The 22,342-nt window shown below is 37.5% G+C and overlaps 1 protein-coding gene across 1 annotated transcript; it reads right to left on the reverse strand.

The window, feature by feature from the left end:
* Positions 1-7,498: 7,498 nt before the first annotated feature.
* Positions 7,499-11,161, reverse strand: LOC149226562 (uncharacterized). Its single transcript, XM_089380233.1, has 2 exons — positions 10,909-11,161; positions 7,499-10,671 (listed from the first exon to the last, which is right to left on the reverse strand). The coding sequence occupies exons 1-2, from the start codon at positions 11,159-11,161 to the stop codon at positions 7,499-7,501; spliced, it is 3,426 nt and encodes a 1,141-aa protein (XP_089236359.1).
* Positions 11,162-22,342: the final 11,181 nt, after the last annotated feature.

Consider the following 22,342-nt stretch of genomic DNA (forward strand, 5'->3'; position numbering starts at 1 on the left):
CGTTTTCTGCACACTCAAAAGCTATATATACGTGTTTTTTTATGTTAATATATAGATATGTACTTTACATGCACATCCAAATATTTTTATTTTTGGTTAAGAATGATAGACAATAATAAACCCAGAATTGTCAGACTTTGATTATCCATGTTTTAGAATGATTTTAATTAAAGATAATGAAAAATATATATTAATTTTCTTTTTCTATTATAGCCAACATTGTGTTTATTTAAAGAATATTTTATTTTTATTTTAAAATATACACCTCACAACTTGAGGTTGAGCACATAACGGATTACACGTCTCCTCATACTCGGATGTAGAGTGGAAAATCAAATAATATTGGAATGAGAATCCAAATTTAAGTCATAGTTACCAATTTTGACTTCAAATTTTAATTTGAATTCGATATATCCATCTTAACCAAGGATCTACAAAGCACCCGGATAGATCAAATCTCTTGAGGTGCAAATCTCGTTTACAATGTAAAACTTCAAAAAAATAGTTTGCACTTAGAGAGATTTTATCTCTCTTGACCTTTTCATTGTTTGAATTGCATTTTTTGGATGCATAAATAAATTCAATGCCTTCACAATCACTTTGGGCACTTGGACTATGTTGGATACACACTTTATACTTGCAACTCAGACAAATATTTGCTAGATTTTAGACTAAATTACCTAAAAAAAGCCAAAATCTAAAATAGTTAGATTACTTGAAATGTTTTAACAACCATTTTTTTTCTTCATAAACTTAGTTGACATTGAAAAAAATTAGTTAACAAAGCCATTTAAATATTGTTACTTGTTCTTTGTATCTTATTGAAATACATTAGTTAACATGGATATTACGTTTATTTAGGTCATGTATTGAAATATTTTTAAAATTATACAAATTATACATCATACTCAAAAGTATATATCTATATATATATATATATATATATATATATATATATATATTAAATCCATCACATAAATGTATTAGTAATGTGATTTATCATCTCTCTTTAATGTTGTTATATAATTATGTTAATTTACATGGACATCTAAATATTTTATATATGATTTAGAGTGAGAGTGAAATATTTTTACCATTTTTAACACATCTTCTCATTCTCATGGTGTGTTTTGGAATTATGATTATGGATGTTTATATTTATTTTAATTAAAATTAACCAAAAATACATACTCATTTTTGTTTTTTATTATATAATAGATGCTTGTCAACTTGAGGTTGAGTACAAAAGGAATTGCACATCTCTCTACTTTAGAATAGAAAAATTGAATTCAGATCATAGTTAACCAATTTGAATTTGAATTTGATATATTTCTCTTAACCATGGATCTATGAAGCATGGGGAGGATCAAATCTCTTGAGGTGCAAACCTATTTTACACTGCAAAATCTCAAAAAATGTTTGCACCTAGAGAGATTTGATCTATCTTGATTCTTGATATATCCATGGTTAAGATGTTCAATTTTTCAATATATACAGACAAGATGTTCATTTTTTCATTGTTTGAATTACATTTTTGAGTGCATAAATGGATTCAATGCCTTGAAATTCTCCTTAGTTGATTGGACTATATAGAGTACATAATTTAGACTTCAATTTCAATTTAAACAGATCTTTGCTAGATTTGAGAAAAAGAGCTAAAATGTAAAATAATTATATTTTAATATCTTAAATGTTTTAATTACAATATTATTTTTTCTAGATAAGCTTCTAGAAATGAATTGTCTAAGTAAGATGCAATGTGACATTGAAATATTACTATTCTTTCTCTATATATGAAGTTGATATTGAAATACAATAGATAATATGGATATTAAGTTTATTGAAATATTTCTTAAAATTATAAGAATTGTGCATCCATTAAAAAATGAAAATATAAGTGTTTTGTTTTTTTGCTTTTTAATTTTTTAAGTTTTATCTCCCTTTACTTTACCTGGACATCAAGATATTTTATTTATGGTTGAGAGTGAGAATGAAATACTTTTATCATTTTTCGTACATCTCCTGATTGTAATATCAACAACCATGAATGTCGAATAGTCGAATTATCCATGTTTCCAATGCTTTTAATTAAAATTTGTCAACAACCAACATTGTTTTTACTTAAAAAAACATATTATTTTTATTTAAAAATAGATATGTATAACTTATGTTGAGCATGGAAAGAATTACACATCTCCCTGAGGTATAAAATGGGCCTATCCACAACATCAATGAACCAAAAATAATGTGAGTTGAATTATCAATGTTTTATAATTATTTAATTAAAATTAAGAAAACATGTTTTCCCTTTTGTGACACACACACACGTCAAATTTGAAGTTGAAAACACACACACATCAAATTTGAAATTGAGAATGAAAAAAATTACACACTGCGAATGCACTTTTCAATCCTAAGATTTTAATAATATATCCCTAATTATCCTATTTAAACTAGGTCTTTCCTATATTTATTTGGTTTTAAGGTTGTTACAAATATTTTGAAAGTTGGATATAATGCATTCATAAATGCATAATTTCATAGAAGTGTTTGTCATCTTGTATTTTATTAGTATCATAAATAGTACATATTTGTTTATTTCTTTCTTTGTATGACAATGGGTATATATTATTTCTTCTCATGGAGTTTTGAGCTTTGTGCAACAATTACTATGACTATGAAAAATTAGATATTTCTTTTATTTCTAGTGAAAACATCATAGAAAAATGCAAGAAATAAGCCTCCATATTTATGAATAGAATCTATTACTAATTTGTTTTCATAGAAAACTGTGTCAAATAAAAAAGAAATTAAACCATACTATCTCATTAGTGGGAAAATAGTTCCTCCATCCAACAATGTGGTTAGCTCTAACCTAAACTCCTACCTAAAAAAATACTCAAAATAAACTTCACACACCAACAACATTGGTGAAAGAAAATTATGTTAAACCTTTGTATATCTTTTTGTTATGTCAACCATTGTAATTTTTTCTTAATATTTTTTCTCCTATTTTAAAAGTGGAAAAATTCTTCTATATTAACAAGAATGCACTACAAAAATATGAGTCCTATAAAATCCTTTTAAAAATGAACTTTTCTATATTTAACATTATGAATAGTTTTTTTTGGGTTAAAACACTTAAAATTCATATATACATTGTGAATTTTTACATACAATGAATTGGTGTATGTCTAGTTCATTAGATACCATGCATGTTTTACCAAAAAAAATAAATTAAAAATATAAAGATAAAGTGTAGTTACACTTTTTTTTTCTTTTCCTGAAATGAAATTTATATGGCTTTTGTTTCACAGATTCTTAGATTTATGGATGAACACATAATAATGAAACTGAGTTGAGCCACTACGACGAGAGAGTGAAGTATGGTGCAGAGAAGAAGTCTAAATGGAGTGAAAAATGTGGAGAAAGGAGTGCTGCGAATTGATGAGCCTATCCAATGTCGCAAAGTAAAATATAAGTGAATCAAGGTAAAACCTCTATGATCTGCATTCTATATATACAATTAAAGGCTCAAGAATTAAGTGAAAAATCAAAGAAAATAAAATGAACCTCTGATGAGCCTATCCAATGTCGCAAAGTAAAATATAAGTGAATCAAGGTAAAACCTCTATGATCTGCATTCTATATATACAATTAAAAGCTCAAAAATTAAGTGGAAAATCAAAGAAAATAAAATGAACCTCTGTGATTTGTATTCTGCATATAATTAGAGGCTCAAGAATTAAGTGGAAAGTCCAGGAAAACAAAATGAAAAAGATAATGATGAAGGAAAAGTTAATGGTTTTCAACTTTCCATGCAACCATTCCACGAAGAAAATCATGTCCAAAGAAATAAAATCCTTATGAGGAAACATGAAAATAGAGTGGCATTTGACCTTCAACCGTATTAACAAAGTAAGGAATTTGGAGAAAAAACATAGACATTAATAAAATGAAAATGATATTAAATACAAATTGAACGAATAGAAATTGAAAATGGTTTTAATGGATATACATCTTTTAATCCAGCTATAAACTATAAATTAAGGCAAGGGCCTTCGGTTATTGTAGTTTAGCATATATAGTTGTAGATATGGAATAGAGGAGGAATCATAGATTAAGAATGTCACTATCAATGCAATAAGTTCCGAAAGCAATTGCCATTGAATGAGTAAAATATATCAAATTTAAACTGGATGACAATTTTACGAATGATGTCTATAGTTAATAAAGATGGTACTCCTATGTATTTTTTATGATTATAGTGTGATAATAGATTATTGTTGGAATATTTATTTTTATTTAATGAATTTATTATGAGTTATTTTATCATGAGCTTTTTATGACCAGCTTTATAATACTTTATCAAGTATTATTAAAGAGAATTATTTTATAATGAATTTTTTATCACAAGTAATATAATACTTTATCAAGTATTATTAAAGTAAATTAATCATGAGATTATGGACTTTATAGTGGAAGATGATTTAAATGAGAAAAAATATTGTATTTAGAGGATAATGTGGAGGTGAAGAGTTTTTAGAGAGAAAATACGGAAATAATCCATAATAAAGGAGGGATGATACATAGAAGAAGAGGTTGTAGAATGAATAGAAGATTAGGAGGAGTTTCAATGTTGATGATGGGCTATAATTAATGTGGAAGTAGAAATAGTGATTATAATAGAAGAACTTGAAGAACAAGTGATGATTGAAGAATGAATTGTTGCAGAACAAGGGAATAACGAAGATTAGAGAGTTGAGTATTACAAGAAGAGGCTGTTTAAAGAAATCATTAAAGTAGTCAAGCATTGTTGAGCATAACTCCATATACATAGAAATACAATAAGACAAAAGAATATTTATACACAACATATATCAAAAATATTAATTTTATTATCATAAATAAATCTTTTAGGTAATGTTATAAAGAATTAGGATGTAACTAACTCCCTTTAATTGAAGAATATGAGGTCCACCTAGATTAATTAGGTTGAATAATATACTAAAATTTCACCTTAATTTGTGCACTAATGGGATGGATTAGTCTAGCTATCCAAATAGTCAAATGCCTAGTCAACTATTTAGTAAAATTCTTAGTCAACTATCCATTATTAACTATCTTTATAAGATCCAAAGGTCTTATGAACCTAATTAGATTTTTGTTTTAATTCATGCCAAATAGTATAATGTTTTAGGGGTCTAAGAGGTGAAATTATTTATGTACACCTGCTCATAATTATAACTTCATGAATTTAAAACATAGACTACAATTTCTCAAATTAAAATTTTGTTAAAGGTTTAATAGAGATATAATCAACTTGGTCAGCTTTCATTTAATAAATACAATTCATAACATAATATGATACCAACTATATCGTGTAATGATTACAAAAATCTACACACAACATCTTAACATGTGCAACATGATTCTCTACAACTTATATCACAATTTGATACTTATAAAACACTATAGATGATGTCTTCACTTGATGTTGAATTTATATGCCTTCTATGACATACATGCTCTGCATCATGATATTGAATTTCTATGGTTGAAAGTGATACCCCATGTACCTTTTATAAGACTAAAATATGAATTAAAAACCAAGATGAAGCATATAGCTTGTGCACACTTCCTTCCAATGCCCTCTTCAACCCAATCCAAGTTAGTGTAGCTAAGTAAATAGTTTATGCCAAATTGATAAATTCCTTTGATATAATAAACAATTTTGTTTATATCTTTCAAGTGACTTTCTCCTCCCTCCTAAACAAATGGGAAACCACATAAACAAAAAGTATATTAATTAAACTTTAAATAAGATAAGATTACTAACAAGATATTAATGAAGTGTAGAATCAACTTTTTAGAAAACGTTTTCACTATTTTCACTACGTAAAAAAAAAATCAAAAACATATTTGAAAATAAAAATTATATTATCCATTTATCAACACTAATTTCAAATAAAATTATAGTTAAGTGTCTCTTCATTCTCAAAATCACATCAATATTAATCTTTATAGAGGCAAATCCCAAAATTAAATGTAACTTATTGATATTTAAATTCATACAAAAATATCTCAAATTATTCAACAAAATATCAACATTCATTTTTATTATATTAAGGTATTATTCATTGATGTTGTAATCTCAAACTAATATATACTATGTACTCAAACTAGTATACTTTTTAATGTCTCATCACCTCTCTTTTTATTATAATAACCTGACATGTTCTCAAACTAACCTATAGTATGTACTCTTAATCTAGTATATTAGTATGTTTAGTAATGTCATATCACCTATGTAATAACGTGAATAACCTGACAAGTTTTCAAACTTAATACATGCCATGTACACTTAAACTAGTATATTAGTATATTTAGTAATGTCCCATCACCTCTCTTTTTTTATATGATAGTGTAACCTGACATGTTCTCATTTATGTGGGGCTAAGCTTTATTATATGCTCGAGTGGTACATGCTACCCTGTTACTTTATTTATGTAAAATAGTGTTATGATACATTTTATGTAGAATTATCATTATATTATTGTAAAGTCAACTTTATTTTTTATTAAGATATTATTCATTGAGGTTGTGTACTCTTAAACTAATATATTTAGTAATGATGTTGTGTACTCTTAAACTAGTATATGTCACATCACTTTTTTTATAACCTGAAATTTTCTTGTTTATGTGGGTTAAGCACCTGTCTTATTTATATGCTTTAGTGGTACATGCTACCATGTCATTTTGTTTAAGATAGTGTTATTATACATTTTATGTAGAATTATCATTATATTATTGTAAGATATGTCATGTTATTTAATTTATATAAGTTAAGTTATAGTGAATTTTAATATAATAATAAAGTATATATTAATATTAATAATATTTTTTTTTTGAATTTTTTTATATATAACGAGAGATTTTAAATGTAAATATATTTTATTTAAATATAATAATATGTATTAACAAGTACAATCACATTTATAAATGCGGTTAATGTATGGTGAAAGCATTATTTTTCATCATACAAATTTTATTTAAATATTTGATAAATATAAGACAAATCAAGGACAATTAATTCAAACTCTTGAATGCTTAAGTAGCTAAGTGAAATTGTTAACTTCAATCATTATTAAACTTTAAAAAATTTTTCAAAATCGAGCATTCTTAAATATTCCAAAATCCACCATTCTAATAAAAATAAGAATGGTCCTCTTACATTAAAATTTGAATGTGATTTAATCATAATTGAAACTTTTATTGTTTTTCAAAGAAAAAAAGCTTTATGTATTATATGAGAGATATAAGAGCTGATAATACATTCTATTTCTGATTATGCAGATCAGAGATATGATCCCATAAATATATGAGGAGGAAAAAACCTATAATCTGAAGAGCTAAATGACGCTGGATTCAATTCTGATAATGTCTGATATCAAAAACTCAAAAAAAAGAAAAAAATACGACAGTCATGTATATTGCTTTACAAGTCTGGAAGGGCAAAATCAGATATCTGATAATGGGAATCATCAGATACAATTTCGAGATGCCAATATTCTGAAGTAGAAAAGAGTCCCTTTTTTGAAAGACCGTCTGCTGTACTGTTTTCTTCCCTATTGATGTGCTGAATAGAGCAATTCTCCAGGCAGGTCCAGTAGAACTGTATCCTATCTCTCCAACCAGACAGATGATGAGCCTGAATGAAGTTTTTCTGATTTACTGAATCAACCCATAGCTTTGAATCACCATAAAAAGCCACCTGCTGAATGTCTAGGAATATGCAAAATTTCAGGAGGCCTGAGAGAGCCATGGCTTCCGCCATATTATTGGATCCCTGACCCCCATGCCAGAAAGCAGAGAAGTGAGAGTTTGCAGAAATTTTTATGTGGAAGCCGCATCCACATTGGCCCTGTTGAGCTGCCCCATCGAAAAAGGCTGATGGCTGATGAAGACGAACAATAGAAAGCCTGTCTGAGGATGAGATTAAATTCTTCGCTGGTTCCTGAGGGAGCGATTCAACATAAGCAGAGATTAAATCAAAAACCTTAGCTGGGGAAAATTTGGAATGGTTAAAGATGCAAGAGTTACGCCATTTCCAAATAAACCATAAAGATAAGATGCCTATTCTACGCCATAATATCTTTTTCTTGCTGCAATCAACGAGCCACTCCTGAATCGATAACAGCCTATCAAGATTGAAACCATAGGCGTATTCTAAATCTTGCCATATATGAAGTGAATGCTTGCATTTCAGAAAAATGTGGAGGTTCGATTCCGCCTCTTCCCTGCATAAAGAACAAACATTAGGACCAAACCAACCTCTCTTCAATAAGTTTTCCCAGGTCAAATTCCGATTATGGAAAACGAGCCAGGCGAAAAGGACCATCTTCATAGGACAACCATCCTTCCAGAAAATGAGAGGGAATGACGGGGACCAGGAGGAATGCTGCCCAATCATCAGCTGATATAAACCTTTGACTGATATATTTTCCGGATCACCAGAAATGTCCCAAGCTAAAAAATCTGATTCTCTTGTACAGGTGATACCCCCATTCTGAAGACGACGGACTATGTTGTACCACATCTGTTCATAGTTTTTTGGAATGTTCAGGACTGAAGAATCTTTCCAACGCGGCACAGGACCATCCCAGGCAGCGATCAACTTATCCCAGAAAAAAATACCGCCTCTATGGAGATGATTAATGAGAGAGCTAGGGATGTCAATAACCTCTGATCCACACCTAAAGCGATCTTTGCCAATAATGATTTTGTTGCCCTTATGAAATTGCCATATCAGCTGCTCCAGAACGATAGCCTCAACTTTTCGAAAACTACGCCAAATGGGGGAACCATATTGAACACCTAATTTGCCTCTTCGATACCATACATCCAAATCCTTATTGGCAAGATATTTGGATTTAATCAGTCGGCTCCATAGACCATCCCCTTGAATAGCTCTCCATAATGATTTGCATAGGAGGGCTCTGCCGAAGATTTTCAGATTTAATAAACCCCAACCTCCCAAAGATTTAGGAGATGAGATGCCAGAGAGCTTTACAAGATGATATTTATGCTTTTCTGCACGACCCCCCCAAATGAAATTAGCCGACAGACTGTTCATACTGTTGATTATGCTCGCTGGTAGGTGGAAAAGGTGAGCCCAATAAACGAACAGTTGATTTAGAATAGATTGAACTAAAACGATTCTCCCAGCCAGAGAAAGACACCGGAATTCCCAACCCGAGATTCTCCTATAAAATCTGTCCACCAGCCAGGACCAATCAGCTCTGGAATAGCCTGTCGCTTTGATCCGGAACCCCAGATAGTTAATTCCATTGCTGATATGGGAAGCTTTAACACCAAAAAGATCAGATAGCCAAGTAACATCATCCAGCTTTAGATCAGAATGGATAATAGATGATTTGTCCAGATTAACCTGAAGTCCCGAGGCCCTTTGAAAATTATTCAAAATCCTATGAATATGTAACCAAGTAGCCCTGCAAAACATTGCAAATAATAATATGTCGTCGACAAATAAATTGTGAGACAGTGATATGTTCCTGCAGATATTAAGAGGGCGCCATACATTCTCATCAACGGCTTTTTGGATGTGTAAACTGAGGGAGTCGATGGCTAAAATAAATAATAATGGGGACAAAACACATCCTTGTCGGAGCCCCCTCTCAGCTTTGAAGAAGGAAGTCGGGAGGCCATTTATGATTATAGCGTAATCCACAGGGTCGATACACGCCATAATCCATCTGATCATGTTGCTGTTCAGCCCAATTTTAGCCAATAAACACTTGATATAGGCCCAATCAATACAATCATATGCTTTCCTTAGGTCAACTTTAAGAAGGACTGCTTCACTTTTCTTAGAATGAATAGCAAATAATGCCTCCTGAGTCACAGTTGCTGCATCATGGATGCTCCTACCCTTAAGAAAACCAAACTGCTCCTTAGATATTGTATCTGATAATTTACCTTTCAGCCTCTGAGCAATGATCTTTGACATTATCTTAAAAGTGGTGTTGCATAAAGAAATAGGCCGATAGTCCGAAAAAGTCAGGGCTTCCTGTTTCTTTGGGATGAGGGTCAAATATGTTGAGCAGAGCTGCCTACTGATCATCCCCCCCATTCTGATTTCCTCTAACATCCTTAGAAGATCAACCTTGATATAATCAAAGAAATGTATAAAGAAATCGATAGACCAGCCGTCTGGTCCAGGGCTCTTGTCCCTGCTCAAAGATTTCATAGTCGCCAATAGTTCCTCCTCAGAAATGGGTCTGAAAAGTTGGACATTTTCTTCTTCATTAAACATCACCGAGTATGCTTCGATCCCCCATAAGATATCCTGGAAACTTCTTCGATCCATCCTCTGATATTGCTTCCTGAAGTGTGAAACTGCATGCTCTGCAATATCTTGTTGAGATAAGAGCTCCACCCCATTCTCGTCTTTAATTTTCCATATGGAATTATTTAGCCTTCTGGCGTTAGCATACCTCTGGAAAAACTTAGAGTTTTTGTCGCCTTCTTTCATCCAAACAGCTCTGCTTTTCAGGCGCCAATAAATTTCTTCCTTTTTTAGGAATTGCATCTTCTTTTTATGAAGATCCTTGACAAGTTGTCTCTTTTCAAAAGATAGAGAATTATAATCTGAAGAGTCCGTCAATTTCTATAATTGATCTAGGATGTCCATAAATTCTCTTATGTCTGCTAATCTCTTCAGTTTCTGCCAATTTTTAACAACCTTCCGGATATTTATCATCTTGTTCAAAAAAGACTCCTGATGAGAAACTGTTCTACTAGATTCATAATCGCGCCATGCTTTTACCACAATGTCGTTAAATTCAGGATCCCCAAGGCACTACCTGTTAAATTTAAACGACAAACCTTTATTGAAACCCAAGGACGTCCAGCCCATGAGAATCGACCGATGATCCGATATGAGAGAGTTATTCACCATTGAAAAGCGCATTCCAAGGATATCAGTCAGAGAGGCGTGAATAAGAAATCTATCGAGCCGTTTTGCAATGTATGCCTCCTCACATCTCCCATTGTCCCAGGTAGGACAGATAGAGGATGGGAGAATTTCGATGAAATCCCTCTTGAGAAATTCATTTCGAACCATGGGTGTTATAGACATTTTTGTGCCTCGCGTCATGGAGCATGAAATGTCGATAATTACAGGGATCCTCAGTCCCTAAACATGTTGTTCTTACCCCTAAAAGAACAAGGTCATCAAACAACAGCACTTCCAATCAGTTCTCCACCTGAAAACACTTCAAAACAGGCTTATTTTGGATCATGTCAGCTGCTCCACTGAGCTTCTGCGCTGGAATGCAACTGTCCCTCCTTGTACCTGCGCTGGAAGTCAAGATTAATGAAGGCTACCTGCGCTGGGCGAGATTGGCCAAGTGGCACAGTCATCCTGCAAGGTGTCAACTGCCCAGGAAGCTTCCAAACTGACACTTGGTTCATGAGATTCGCCCTGTGATGAGTAAGAGGTACTTGATCACCATGTGTAAGCAAGGATCTCCAAGTGGACTCAAGAACTGAAGATTAACTGAAGAGGGAGAGGACACAAGGCAGCTTCATGTCAGTCTCAAGCTGACTCATCCTCTCTTCTTCTATCCTATATATAGAGCTCTTCTATGAGGTCTAAGGAGGCTGGAATTTTGTGTTAAGCAAGGAGGTGCTGTTGGATTACAGTTAGAGCTATTGGGTGATTGTTTTACTAGAGGTGAAGAGGAGAGTTCTTGCTGCTGGGGAGGTGCTGCTGGATTGGAGCCATCATTGGTTGTAACCTTCTCAGAACCCTGTTACTTCTATCAATAAAGTTTTGCATGTTCTCCTATATACTTGTATTGCATTGATGTATTGTATTTACATGTATATTTGATTCACCCTAATCCATGCTTCAGTTATGAGTACATGTATCTTGTAGTTTCCTCTCTTGTTTTGTGCAGGATCTGTGTGTAGCTGGACCGGCAAAGAGAGCAAGGAGCTGGGAACAAGAGACAAAGAGAGAGGACAAGGATCGACTAAGCGAAGGACACCAGGTTGGTTGACCTTCTTTTCCTTCTCTCTGTACTTTCATAAAGGAAATCATCAAAGCTTTACTTTCAGTTGTTGCTAAAGACTGTCACCTTTAGAGTAGGGATAGGGTCATCCGCATCGGATACTTTTCCCCACAACAAACTGGCGACTCCGCTGGGGAAACTTTGTATCTTGTTGGTGTTTGTAGTATTTTGCTATTCATTTCTTGAAGAAAAGAGTACCAAATCGAAAAGCTTTTGACTATATCAAAAGTGAAGTAGAGGGTCTGCTACTCTTGCTCATTTGCTGAGCAAATTCAAGATTTGAAGAGCTTATCTACAAAAGACTCTTTACTCTTTGTGATAGATCTTCATCCTCTTGATCATCCCTTAGCCTGTACTTGACCTATAGCTTTTTATTTCAGCAAAAACAGTGCATTTTTGAGCTTTTTATGACCCGGAATTCTTTATAGACGAAACTCTCGTGAGTCAGTGCAGGCTGTCCACAGGCAGTCTGCATTACAGCGCAGGTGCTCCCTTCGGGAACTGCGCTGAGAGTCAAACTGGCAGACTAGAACCTGCGCTGGTCCAGTTAGCCATTGTCTTGCTCAGCTTTCCCTTTGTGTCTTGGCCCTGTTTTCACTGATTTTTGCTGATTGCTTGCTGGTCATTGTACTTGCTGTAAACCACTTCTCCTTGACATTATTCCGCCTCAGTTGTGTGATGAAACTGTGAATGTTCTTTCAGTATTTCTTGTTTCAGTTACAGTTTCCCATTGTGAAAAGCGAACCAGTATAGCTGTGGCCTCTTAGATCCTGAACTGTAAAAGTGTCTTTGTGATCTGAAGAGTTAGTTTTGTTACTGTTCATGGCTGTTTGAGTTTGTTTGTTTTTCACTTTATGGTTTGAATTCATACATTTTTAGTGTTGAAACAAGTACCTGTAAAGCGTCTTTTCATTTTAGACAATACTTGTTTGTTTACGCTTCAAATTGAATTCGAAAATTATACAACAATTTCCTTTTGTCTACATCAACATTAAGGGAAAAGAAAAGAAATACATGCATCTTGCATTTGCATTTTGATAAGTTTGGGTGTCTGATCTAGGAGAAAGTGCATTAGTTTGTGCTTGGTGCTCTGTGTGGAAAGATATTGTTTTTCTCTCCCCTCAGTAGTTAGGATTTTCAAAGCTAAAAAGATTGTGAAAGCTTGCTTATCATTTTAGCTGCATTTAGGAATTTGTACCAATACATCTCGTGGTGATCCTGAAAGACAAACTGATAAACAAGATCAACTTAAAATATATTGAATGAATCTAAAAACGCATTGTAACATAACGCTCACAATAGAGGTCTAGGTAGAGACGTGTTCCGGCGTCGTTAAACGTAGTGACTGTCGATCTCTACGAAGGTGGGTGATTCCTCCTGAGGGACGATAGCACTAATACGGACTTGTGCTCCCGCGTACCGTCGCGTATATTGGGAGACCCCTATAGGCAATTATCCTTTATCCTTAGGAAGCCGTGTCGGCCGCCCTACTGATCGCGATGCAGTGAACACAGCATTCACGAAGATCGACCACCCGTACCGTAAAACGTATTCTGTGGTTTCGCGAAAGGTTTGGCACACCCTCTGCCTAGATCTCCAGAGCAGTTTCTTTTGGCCCTTTTCAAACTCTATAACTGAAAAGGTCCAACCGAGCATTTGTCACTTCGGGCTCGTTAATACATCGAAGGCGACTAGAGTCATCTTTAGCTTTTTCTCGACTCTTAAAACATGAAAAAGCAAAGTTGTGTCTAAAAGCGTCTAATAAAATTCATTCAATACGGAAACATAATTCCCCTTTTTGTATTTTAGTTGATCAAGTAATCCGCAACCGTGGAGGAAAGTCAATTAAAACTCCGTCGTTCGGGGAGACTTGCGAGTCAACCACCTTTGTCTCCGGAACCGAGAGTAGTACGGACGAAGCGATCTCGCTGGACCAGGTCAAAATCTCCTTTTAAAGTTAGAACGGAAGTTCCAACAACATCTGAGATTCTGGTCACTCCCAATATTTCTGGAATCCCTGCCTCTATTGAAGAAGTTCAACAGCAACAGAAGGACAGTTGTACTGATCCTAGTCTGAAGACAAGTACTTGCATAACTGAACCAGTTCCATCTGAAACCGGTCCACAGAGTCTTGTTGTTCAAACAACTGTCGCTGTCGAAGCAACCCCTTCTTCGGCACCAGAAATCTTTTACGGACCTGACGGTCTTCCTCTTCCTCCTGGTCTGATTGCAATAGAGGAAATCGTAGAGGACCAGCAAGCAAATACTCCAACTCATTTTAGAGTAGGTACCACTCTTTTTCCTTCTGCATCAGAAGTTTGTCCATCGCCACTGGAAGTTCCTGAAGAATCGTTAGGAAGTTTATTGGATAGACTTAAAATGTCTGAACAACCGTCGACATCTAGAACTGTGCCAAACGACACAGCGACAGCAGAAGTTCCTGCTGCCAATCCAACGATGTTTGCCGGCATACCAGCCGTCCCGACTAGCTCTCATCAGCTAGAAGGAGTCCACCCAGGGACTATTATGACAACTTGGTCTGTTCCAGTTTGTTCTTCCGGTATAATACCCGGTAATTCTTATGTTGAAACTAGACAAATTGATCCCTTTGGGAATCATTTTGGGCCATCCAGTCCTCAAAGGCCATCTATACCCTTGAGCTCCGGATTGTTACCGTATGGGGGGCAATATGCCCTTTCACTTCCTCTTCCGGGAGGATACCCATACGGCAGTTTTCAACCACATTCAGGTTTGACTGAAGTAACGACGAGTGGTTGGGTACCTATGTTACCCCAACAACCAAGAGTTGTATATTCTATGCAACAATGTGTACCTATGTCTAGTATCCCGACGACGCCAGCAATTGTAACCGTGTCGCAAGTTCAATCGATGCCTGTTGTATGTCAACCCCAAGTTGTAATGCAACAGCCTATTGACCCTGCAACACAACCACAATCGCCAACTGCCGGGACGACACAGATACAAACGGGAACCATAACCTCGCATCTTGGTCCGTCGGTTAGTGTCGCACAGCAAAACATGGCTTCACAACCATGGATGGTGCAATACCAACAACCTCAGTTTCAATAGGTGTACCAGGGATCTGAGCAACAGATCTTTGCAAATAGTGGGCAACCCTATATTCAGAACGGGTTAAATCAACCACTTTACAGTGGCCAAGCCCACCAGCCATATCAGTCATATCAACATCAGTTGCATTATGCTGGTGTGCAAAGGCCTACTGCTCAGGCGATTCCATCGTATCCTGGGTACGCCTCGCCAAACCTGAATCAGCAGTTGCCATTCGTGGCGACCTTAGAATTACCAGACTTACATCGATTGACGAACGATCCAATCGCCTATGCCCATTGGTGGCCAGCGATTCCTCACAAACTTCCTTCGGACATTCCTAAATTCAATGGAAATCCGGGCGAAGACCCGTCGAATCATGTGATGACATTCCATCTGTGGTGTTCGTCGAATACCTTGAATGATGATTCGATAAGGCTTCGTCTTTTCCAGAGGACATTGACTGGTCCGGCGGCCAAATGGTATATTGAATTACCTAGAGCCTCTTTCGACAATTTTAGTTCCCTAGCCACGACTTTCTTAACACACTTTCAGTTACCTATAAGGTACGAAACTGGAACAGAGATCTTGACCAATTTCAAGCAGACAACGGCCACACATATATCTGATCATATACATGAGTGGCGTCGTCGTCGCAGAATGGTAAAAACCTATGTTCCAGATCAGCTATTAGCTGAGTGGTTTATAAAGTCGCTTCTGCCGGCAATAACAGAAGATGTGGCCAAGGGAGGCGTCGTAACAGAGGAGCAAGTTATTGCTCGTGCTCAATATTTGGACTTAGTGTATACTCAGTCGGGCACGCTCTATGATAAGATACCTGATGCCCCCAGACCGGAATTTTCAATCCCTCCTCCTCCCGGATCGAATAGTGACTCTCATGCCGGTGACGGCGTGATTGGAACTGCAAACGCTAAGTCGACAAGGGATTCGAATAAGAAAGCCCGTAAGACTTCGAATCAAAAAGCAAATCAAGAGATTCTTGCTTCGGAGGTAAATGCTGTATCTACGGATAAAGACAAAAACTCCAATCAACCAGGAAGCAAGAAGAAACAAAACAAAGGGAAGAAGAAGAAACAAGGTGAGTCATCCCCTCAAAAAACTTCTTCAAACCCTCCTGGGCAAAGGAAACAATTTCCTCCATGTCAAATATGCGATGAAAATCATTCAACCAAGAACTGTCCGTTCAAAGCTGAGTTAAAGAGGTTCTTTAAAAGTTCCCAAACTTCAGCTGTGTTGACTGATCCATTTCCCACCCCAGGTCAAAATATGGTTGATAGTGGAAATGCTTCCCCATCTCAAGTGCTTATGCTGTCGGTTTCTAAGCAAAATGATGCTTTGATCTCGACTAGGAATAAAGATTATGGGAATCCGCCGGTGTCGAACGACAAAGGGAAAGATCAACCCAGTAGTTCGACAACGACTTCGGCAGAAGTTGTACCCCCCCTCACGCATGAATTAACAATAAAACCGCCTAAGGGAGTAGTCCACAAGTCGACATTCAACCCTCGCGCCAGAGCGGCGCAACACCATAATATAGTGGAGGATTTGGCCCAATCGCCATCTGCTATGTCGACTCTTGAGGTACTACAAAATTGCCCATCCCAAAGACAGGCATTGTTATCAGCAATTGGTGGAGTGGATCCTAAAGATTCCAATCTTGTATCCTTTGATCACAAAGGATATGATCCTCAGTTACCAGCGCAATTAGCTTTCCTTATTCAAGTGAAAGCACTCAACAAAACTGTTCATAGAACGATTATTGATGAGGGTGCATCGACATGTATCATGTCGATGAGTTGCTGGAAAACTCTTGGATCTCCAACCTTGTCGCGATCTTCGACGACATTGAAAGCATTTGACGGTAGGTCGTACACTCCGTACGGTATCCTAAATAACTTTAAGGTTGAACTAGGAGGAAAAACAGTAGAGATTGATGTTGAAGTCATTGATGGCAATCTTGACTATAACATCCTACTGGGAAGACCATGGATATATGCCATGGCAGCTGTAGTGTCGACATATTTTAGGAAGATTGCATTCCCATTTGAAGGAGGGATTACGATCGTCGACCAACAGAATTTCCTCCCTAACGGTTCACAAGTTACTGGAAGCATTCCCCTGATCCATGGGAGCGACCATTCGATAAAAGATATCGGAGTAGGCTTGCTAAAAGATCCCACAATGATGGGAACTTTCGCGTTGCCACCTCCTTTCCATATAGTGGATATCCCGTTTGTAGCAACATGCAACATGATATCTTCATCAAAGGTCGCAGAAGACAAAGTCGTCATGGATCATCAAGTGGTATTGCCTCCTAGCCCCATTGAAATATTGTAGCAATCAATGTTTCAGGCATGGGAGGCGAGCCCAAATGAACGCTCGTCAAGCGTTTGGGTAGATAGGTCCGAAGAATATGGTACCCCATTAGATCCATGGTCAAAAGTTCATGGGACTGACGAAGGAATCTTACAATCAATGATGATTGAGGGGGCACCATGGAATGATCACCACCATCGTTCCCTTCTTCCAGAGTGTGAAGAAGAAACTCATCACGACCTATATCACCCTTCAGTATTTGAATTCCTAACAAATACTGTAAATACGGTGGATTCAGAGCGAAATCTATCCAATATTGAAGAGACTATAGCCATAAACATCTCGACAAAATCTGATGTTGTTGAGAATATTCATGTCGGCAAAAGTTGTTCCCCTTCAGAACTGGAAATATATAGTGCTCTCTTTCGCGAATTTAGAGATGTCTTTGCATGGTCATATGATGAAATGCCAGGCATTGACTCGAGCATAGTTGAACATGAAATTAAAATGTATCCTGATGTCAAACCAGTAAGACAACGGCTTCGGCAGGTACATCCGAAGAAAGCCGCTGCCATTAAGGCGGAAGTTGAAAAACTTCTCCATGCTGGATTCATCTACCCGGTTCCTCTAACCGATTGGGTATCGAATATTGTCCCTGTTATGAAAAAGCAAGGGACGATAAGAGTGTGCGTCGATTATAGGGATGTAAACAAAGCTTGTCCAAAGGACAACTACCCTACACCCTTCATCGACCAGATAATTGATGAATGCGCCGGATGTGAAATTTTTTCCTTTATGGATGGATTTTCCGGGTATAATCAAATAAATATCCGCCCACAGGACCAGTCTAAGACTGCATTCATCTGTCCGTGGGGCACATTCGCTTATCGAAAATTACCCTTTGGTTTAAAGAACGCAGGGGCGACGTTTCAGAGGGCAATGAATTATGCCTTCCATGACATCAAGAACATTGTTCAACCTTACCTCGACGATCTTCCGGCTCATTCGCGGAAGCGGACTGATCATCCGCGGCATTTGAGAGCGATATTTCTACGTTGCCGACATTACAAGATAAGACTCAATCCGCACAAGTGTGTGTTTTGCGTCGGTTCTGGTCGTTTACTTGGCTTTGTTGTCTCTAAGGATGGGATTCGTCTCGACCCCTGTAAGGTTCAGGCAATCATTAATTTGCCTCCACCTTCAAATTTGCTTCAGATTCAGAAACTCCAAGGGAAAGCAAACTTTCTGAGGAGGTTCATTCCAAATTACGCAGAACTTGCCAAAGGTTATACTCGTCTTTTGAAAAAGGATGTACCTTTTGTCTGGGACCAGGTTGCGCAAGCTTCCTTTGACGCTCTGAAAGATTGTCTAGTAAGAGCGTCATTAATGTACGCCCCGGACTATCAAAGAGATTTTAACCTGTATCTAGCTGCAGCAGATACGACCATTGCGATGGTCTTAGTGCAAGAAGTCGATGGAATCGAACATCCTATTTATTATTTAAGTAAAAACTTAAATGATACAGAAAGTAAATATTCCTATGTTGAAAAACTAGCGCTTGCTGCTGTTCAAGCGATTCAAAGGTTTCGACATTATGTCCTCTTTAGGAAAACTACCGTTCTGTCAGATTGCAATCCCATGACGTATATACTGTCGCGACAGTTGCTTGGGGGCAAATATTCAAAATGGATAGCCATCCTTCAAGAGTTTGATTTAGATTTTGTAAAATCCAAATCGAAGAAAGCTCTAGTTTTCGCGGAATTATTATGCGATCTCCCATCGTCGTCCAACGATGAAACATCAGAAGAGTCAATCGTGGATGAAAATTTGTTTCTGATATCAGTAAGCGATGAGTGGTATGGAGACATCATTGTTTATCTCCAAACCCAAAAATTCAGGCCTAATACCTCACACTCGGAACGGAAACGTATACGATACCAATCTAAAGACTACATGATCGTCGGTGATACACTTTACCGTCGTGGAGTCGATACGGTTCTGAGGAGGTGCCTTACCCATGAGGAGGCCGAAAAAGCCCTGAATGATTGTCATTCAGGCGCGTGCGGGGGGCATCAATCTGGATATGCAACAGCACAAAGAATCTTACGAGCAGGATATTTCTGGCCAACTATGTTTAAAGATTGCATAATAGCTGTCAGAAGTTGCCATGCATGTCAGATCTTTGATAGCAAAACCAGAAAACCGCCCGCACCCTTACAGCCGATAGTTGCTGTTGGGCCCTTCGCCAAGTGGGGCATCGATTTCATGCAATGTAACCCCACCTCGACCGGGGGGCATGGGTATATTATAGTCGCTGTTGACTATTTTACCAAATGGGTCGAGGCGATGCCTACATTGGATAACACTGGTGAAACAGCTGCCCTTTTCTTTTTCAATCATGTAGTCGCCAGGTTCGGCGTTCCGCAAGCTATAGTGACAGATCATGGATCGCATTTTCGCAATCACATGATGGTTGAGTTAGCTGCCAAACTAGGGCTATCGCACGACAGCTCTACCCCGTATTATCCACAAGCCAACGGACAAGTTGAGGCAATCAACAAGGTCCTGAAGCGTATGTTGCAAAGGATGATAGGGGTTCACAAAAGAAGATGGCATCTAATCCTGTACTCAGCATTATGGGCTTACCGAACCTCGGTAAAGAACGCCACTGGGTTCACACCATTCCAATTGGTGTATGGCCTGGAGGCAGTCTTACCGATCCAGTGCGAAATTTCGTCTCTTAAACTCGCAATTGACCTCCTCCCCGGAACCTCAGAAGAAGAGGCTCGTTTCTTGGAATTAATCCAGTTGGATGAAAACCGTCGTGACGCCGCTTTGGCGAACGAGGCTAATAAGAAGCGAGTAAAAGCGCAGTTCGACAAGAATGTCAAACCTCGCATCTTCTCTGAGGGTGACTTGGTTTTGCTTTACGACCAAGAATCCGACAATTTAGGAGTAGGAAAATTTCAGTACTTATGGATGGGTCCCTATATTGTTAAAAGGGTGTTAGCAAAAGGAGCCTACGAGTTAATGGATTATGACGGAATACCACTGGCGCAACCCCGTAACGGGTTGTACCTCAAGCGTTACTATGCCTAAATAGTAACCTGAGTGCTTTTGTTGTATTTTGTTTTCGCTAAAATGTTTGTTTCGGTAGTAATCCACCCTTCTCGTTTGTTGCAGATGTCGAATTATTCTGATACATATGTGGGATATGCCGACGGAGCGAGTCGTAGTACGCGGAATTTGTCCTCCGCTGCCTGGGCCATTTTTGATCCAAGCGGCGAGTTAGTGAGTTTCAGAGGTGTGTGTATTGGACGGTCAACAAACAATATCGCTGAGTATAGTGCGTTGATCGAACTCCTCTCTGATACCATCGCTCATGGTATACGCCGACTAATTGTTAGGCTAGACTCACAACTTGTGATACTACAACTCACTGGTATATATTCAGTCCGCAATCCAGCTATTTATCGTATGTTTCTAAGAGTTAAGATTTTGGAAAGAGAGTTTGATTCAATTCAATACCAGCATATTTCCAGAAACTTGAACACATTAACAGATTCATTGGCAAACTATGTATTAGATAGACATTTACAACATATATAAAAAGAGATGCATCGGTGCTATGCAAGTGGATCACAAATAAACTGAAATAAACTCCGAAAATCAAAATATATAAAGCTGTTTATAGTTTGTACATAATGTGCCATAATCAAAACAAAATTGGTCATATGACCTAGAACTCAAAAAGATGCTAGGGGGCACCCTAGCCTAGTGGTGCTCATGAAAGTACGTCACGGTCTGTGCGATCATGCGCAAGAGACGAGTCCATCGTCTAGGCACGCCGATGGTGTGCCGCTGCAACTGTAAAGGTAACTCGTCAATCTGTACATCCGGAAGACCACGAGTAAGGCTCTCAACCTGCTCCTGCACAGCTGCAAGTATCTCAGTATCACCAAGGTCGCGAATAACAACTCTCCTAGCAGGCTCTGCTGCTGGGGCAGCAACTGGCGATCGTGGACGAGCTACTGGACGAACAGGACCAACATCTGCATGCACCCAAGAGTTTGATCAGTTTTGAACAGTAAACATCATGAATGAAAACAATAAACAGTGATATGGTCAGAGATTTTACCAATAGCGCCCCATTGCTCGCCATCCGGAAGCACCAAGTTCGGATCACCTCGGTAGTCCATACCCACATATGGATACTCAGAAAATGCCATCTCCTGATGCTCGAACCACCTAAAGAAGGACTCAGTGAATGTAATATGAGGTTGACCAGCATGCCGGGACATATGGTCAACCCACCTCTGCATGCGTGGCTCGGTCGGAGAAGGCACATCAAGCAAGATGTACTGAGGTTGCATCAATGGGATTTTCTCCAAGACAAAGGCAGTCAGAATAGAACCAAATCCAAAGTTCTTCAGCCCCCCGTCCTTTACCTTGGTCAATTGACTTTTCATCTGAACAAGTACTGCATCGCACCAGTTAAACACTTTCGGTTGGAGACATTCCAAGGCGTGCTGCATATAAGATCTGTTGGCAACATGTAAAGCTGCGCTACCGGCCATCCTACCAATAGTAAACAGAATGGATCTGAGAGACCTGTCAGTAATGTCACGGATATTGATCTTGCCGTCTTTGCTCGGCTGTGAACCTTCCCGGCAATACTGACGGATATAGTCTCTGGTGGAAGTAGTCCCTCGAGCCGTACCTGATAAAGAAATGGGAGCACCCCGCCTTGACAACCCAGTCAAGAAGTACATGTCCTCTATGGTCAAGGGGAAGGACTTCCCCCTAATCTGGAATACTTGGTTAACAGGATCCCAAGC

This window comes from Pinus tabuliformis, chromosome J (genome assembly GCF_031772625.1).
Source record: "Pinus tabuliformis cultivar Carrire ecotype Pingquan chromosome J, CPIR1, whole genome shotgun sequence".
In the NCBI taxonomy this organism is placed as follows: Eukaryota; Viridiplantae; Streptophyta; class Pinopsida; order Pinales; family Pinaceae; genus Pinus; species Pinus tabuliformis.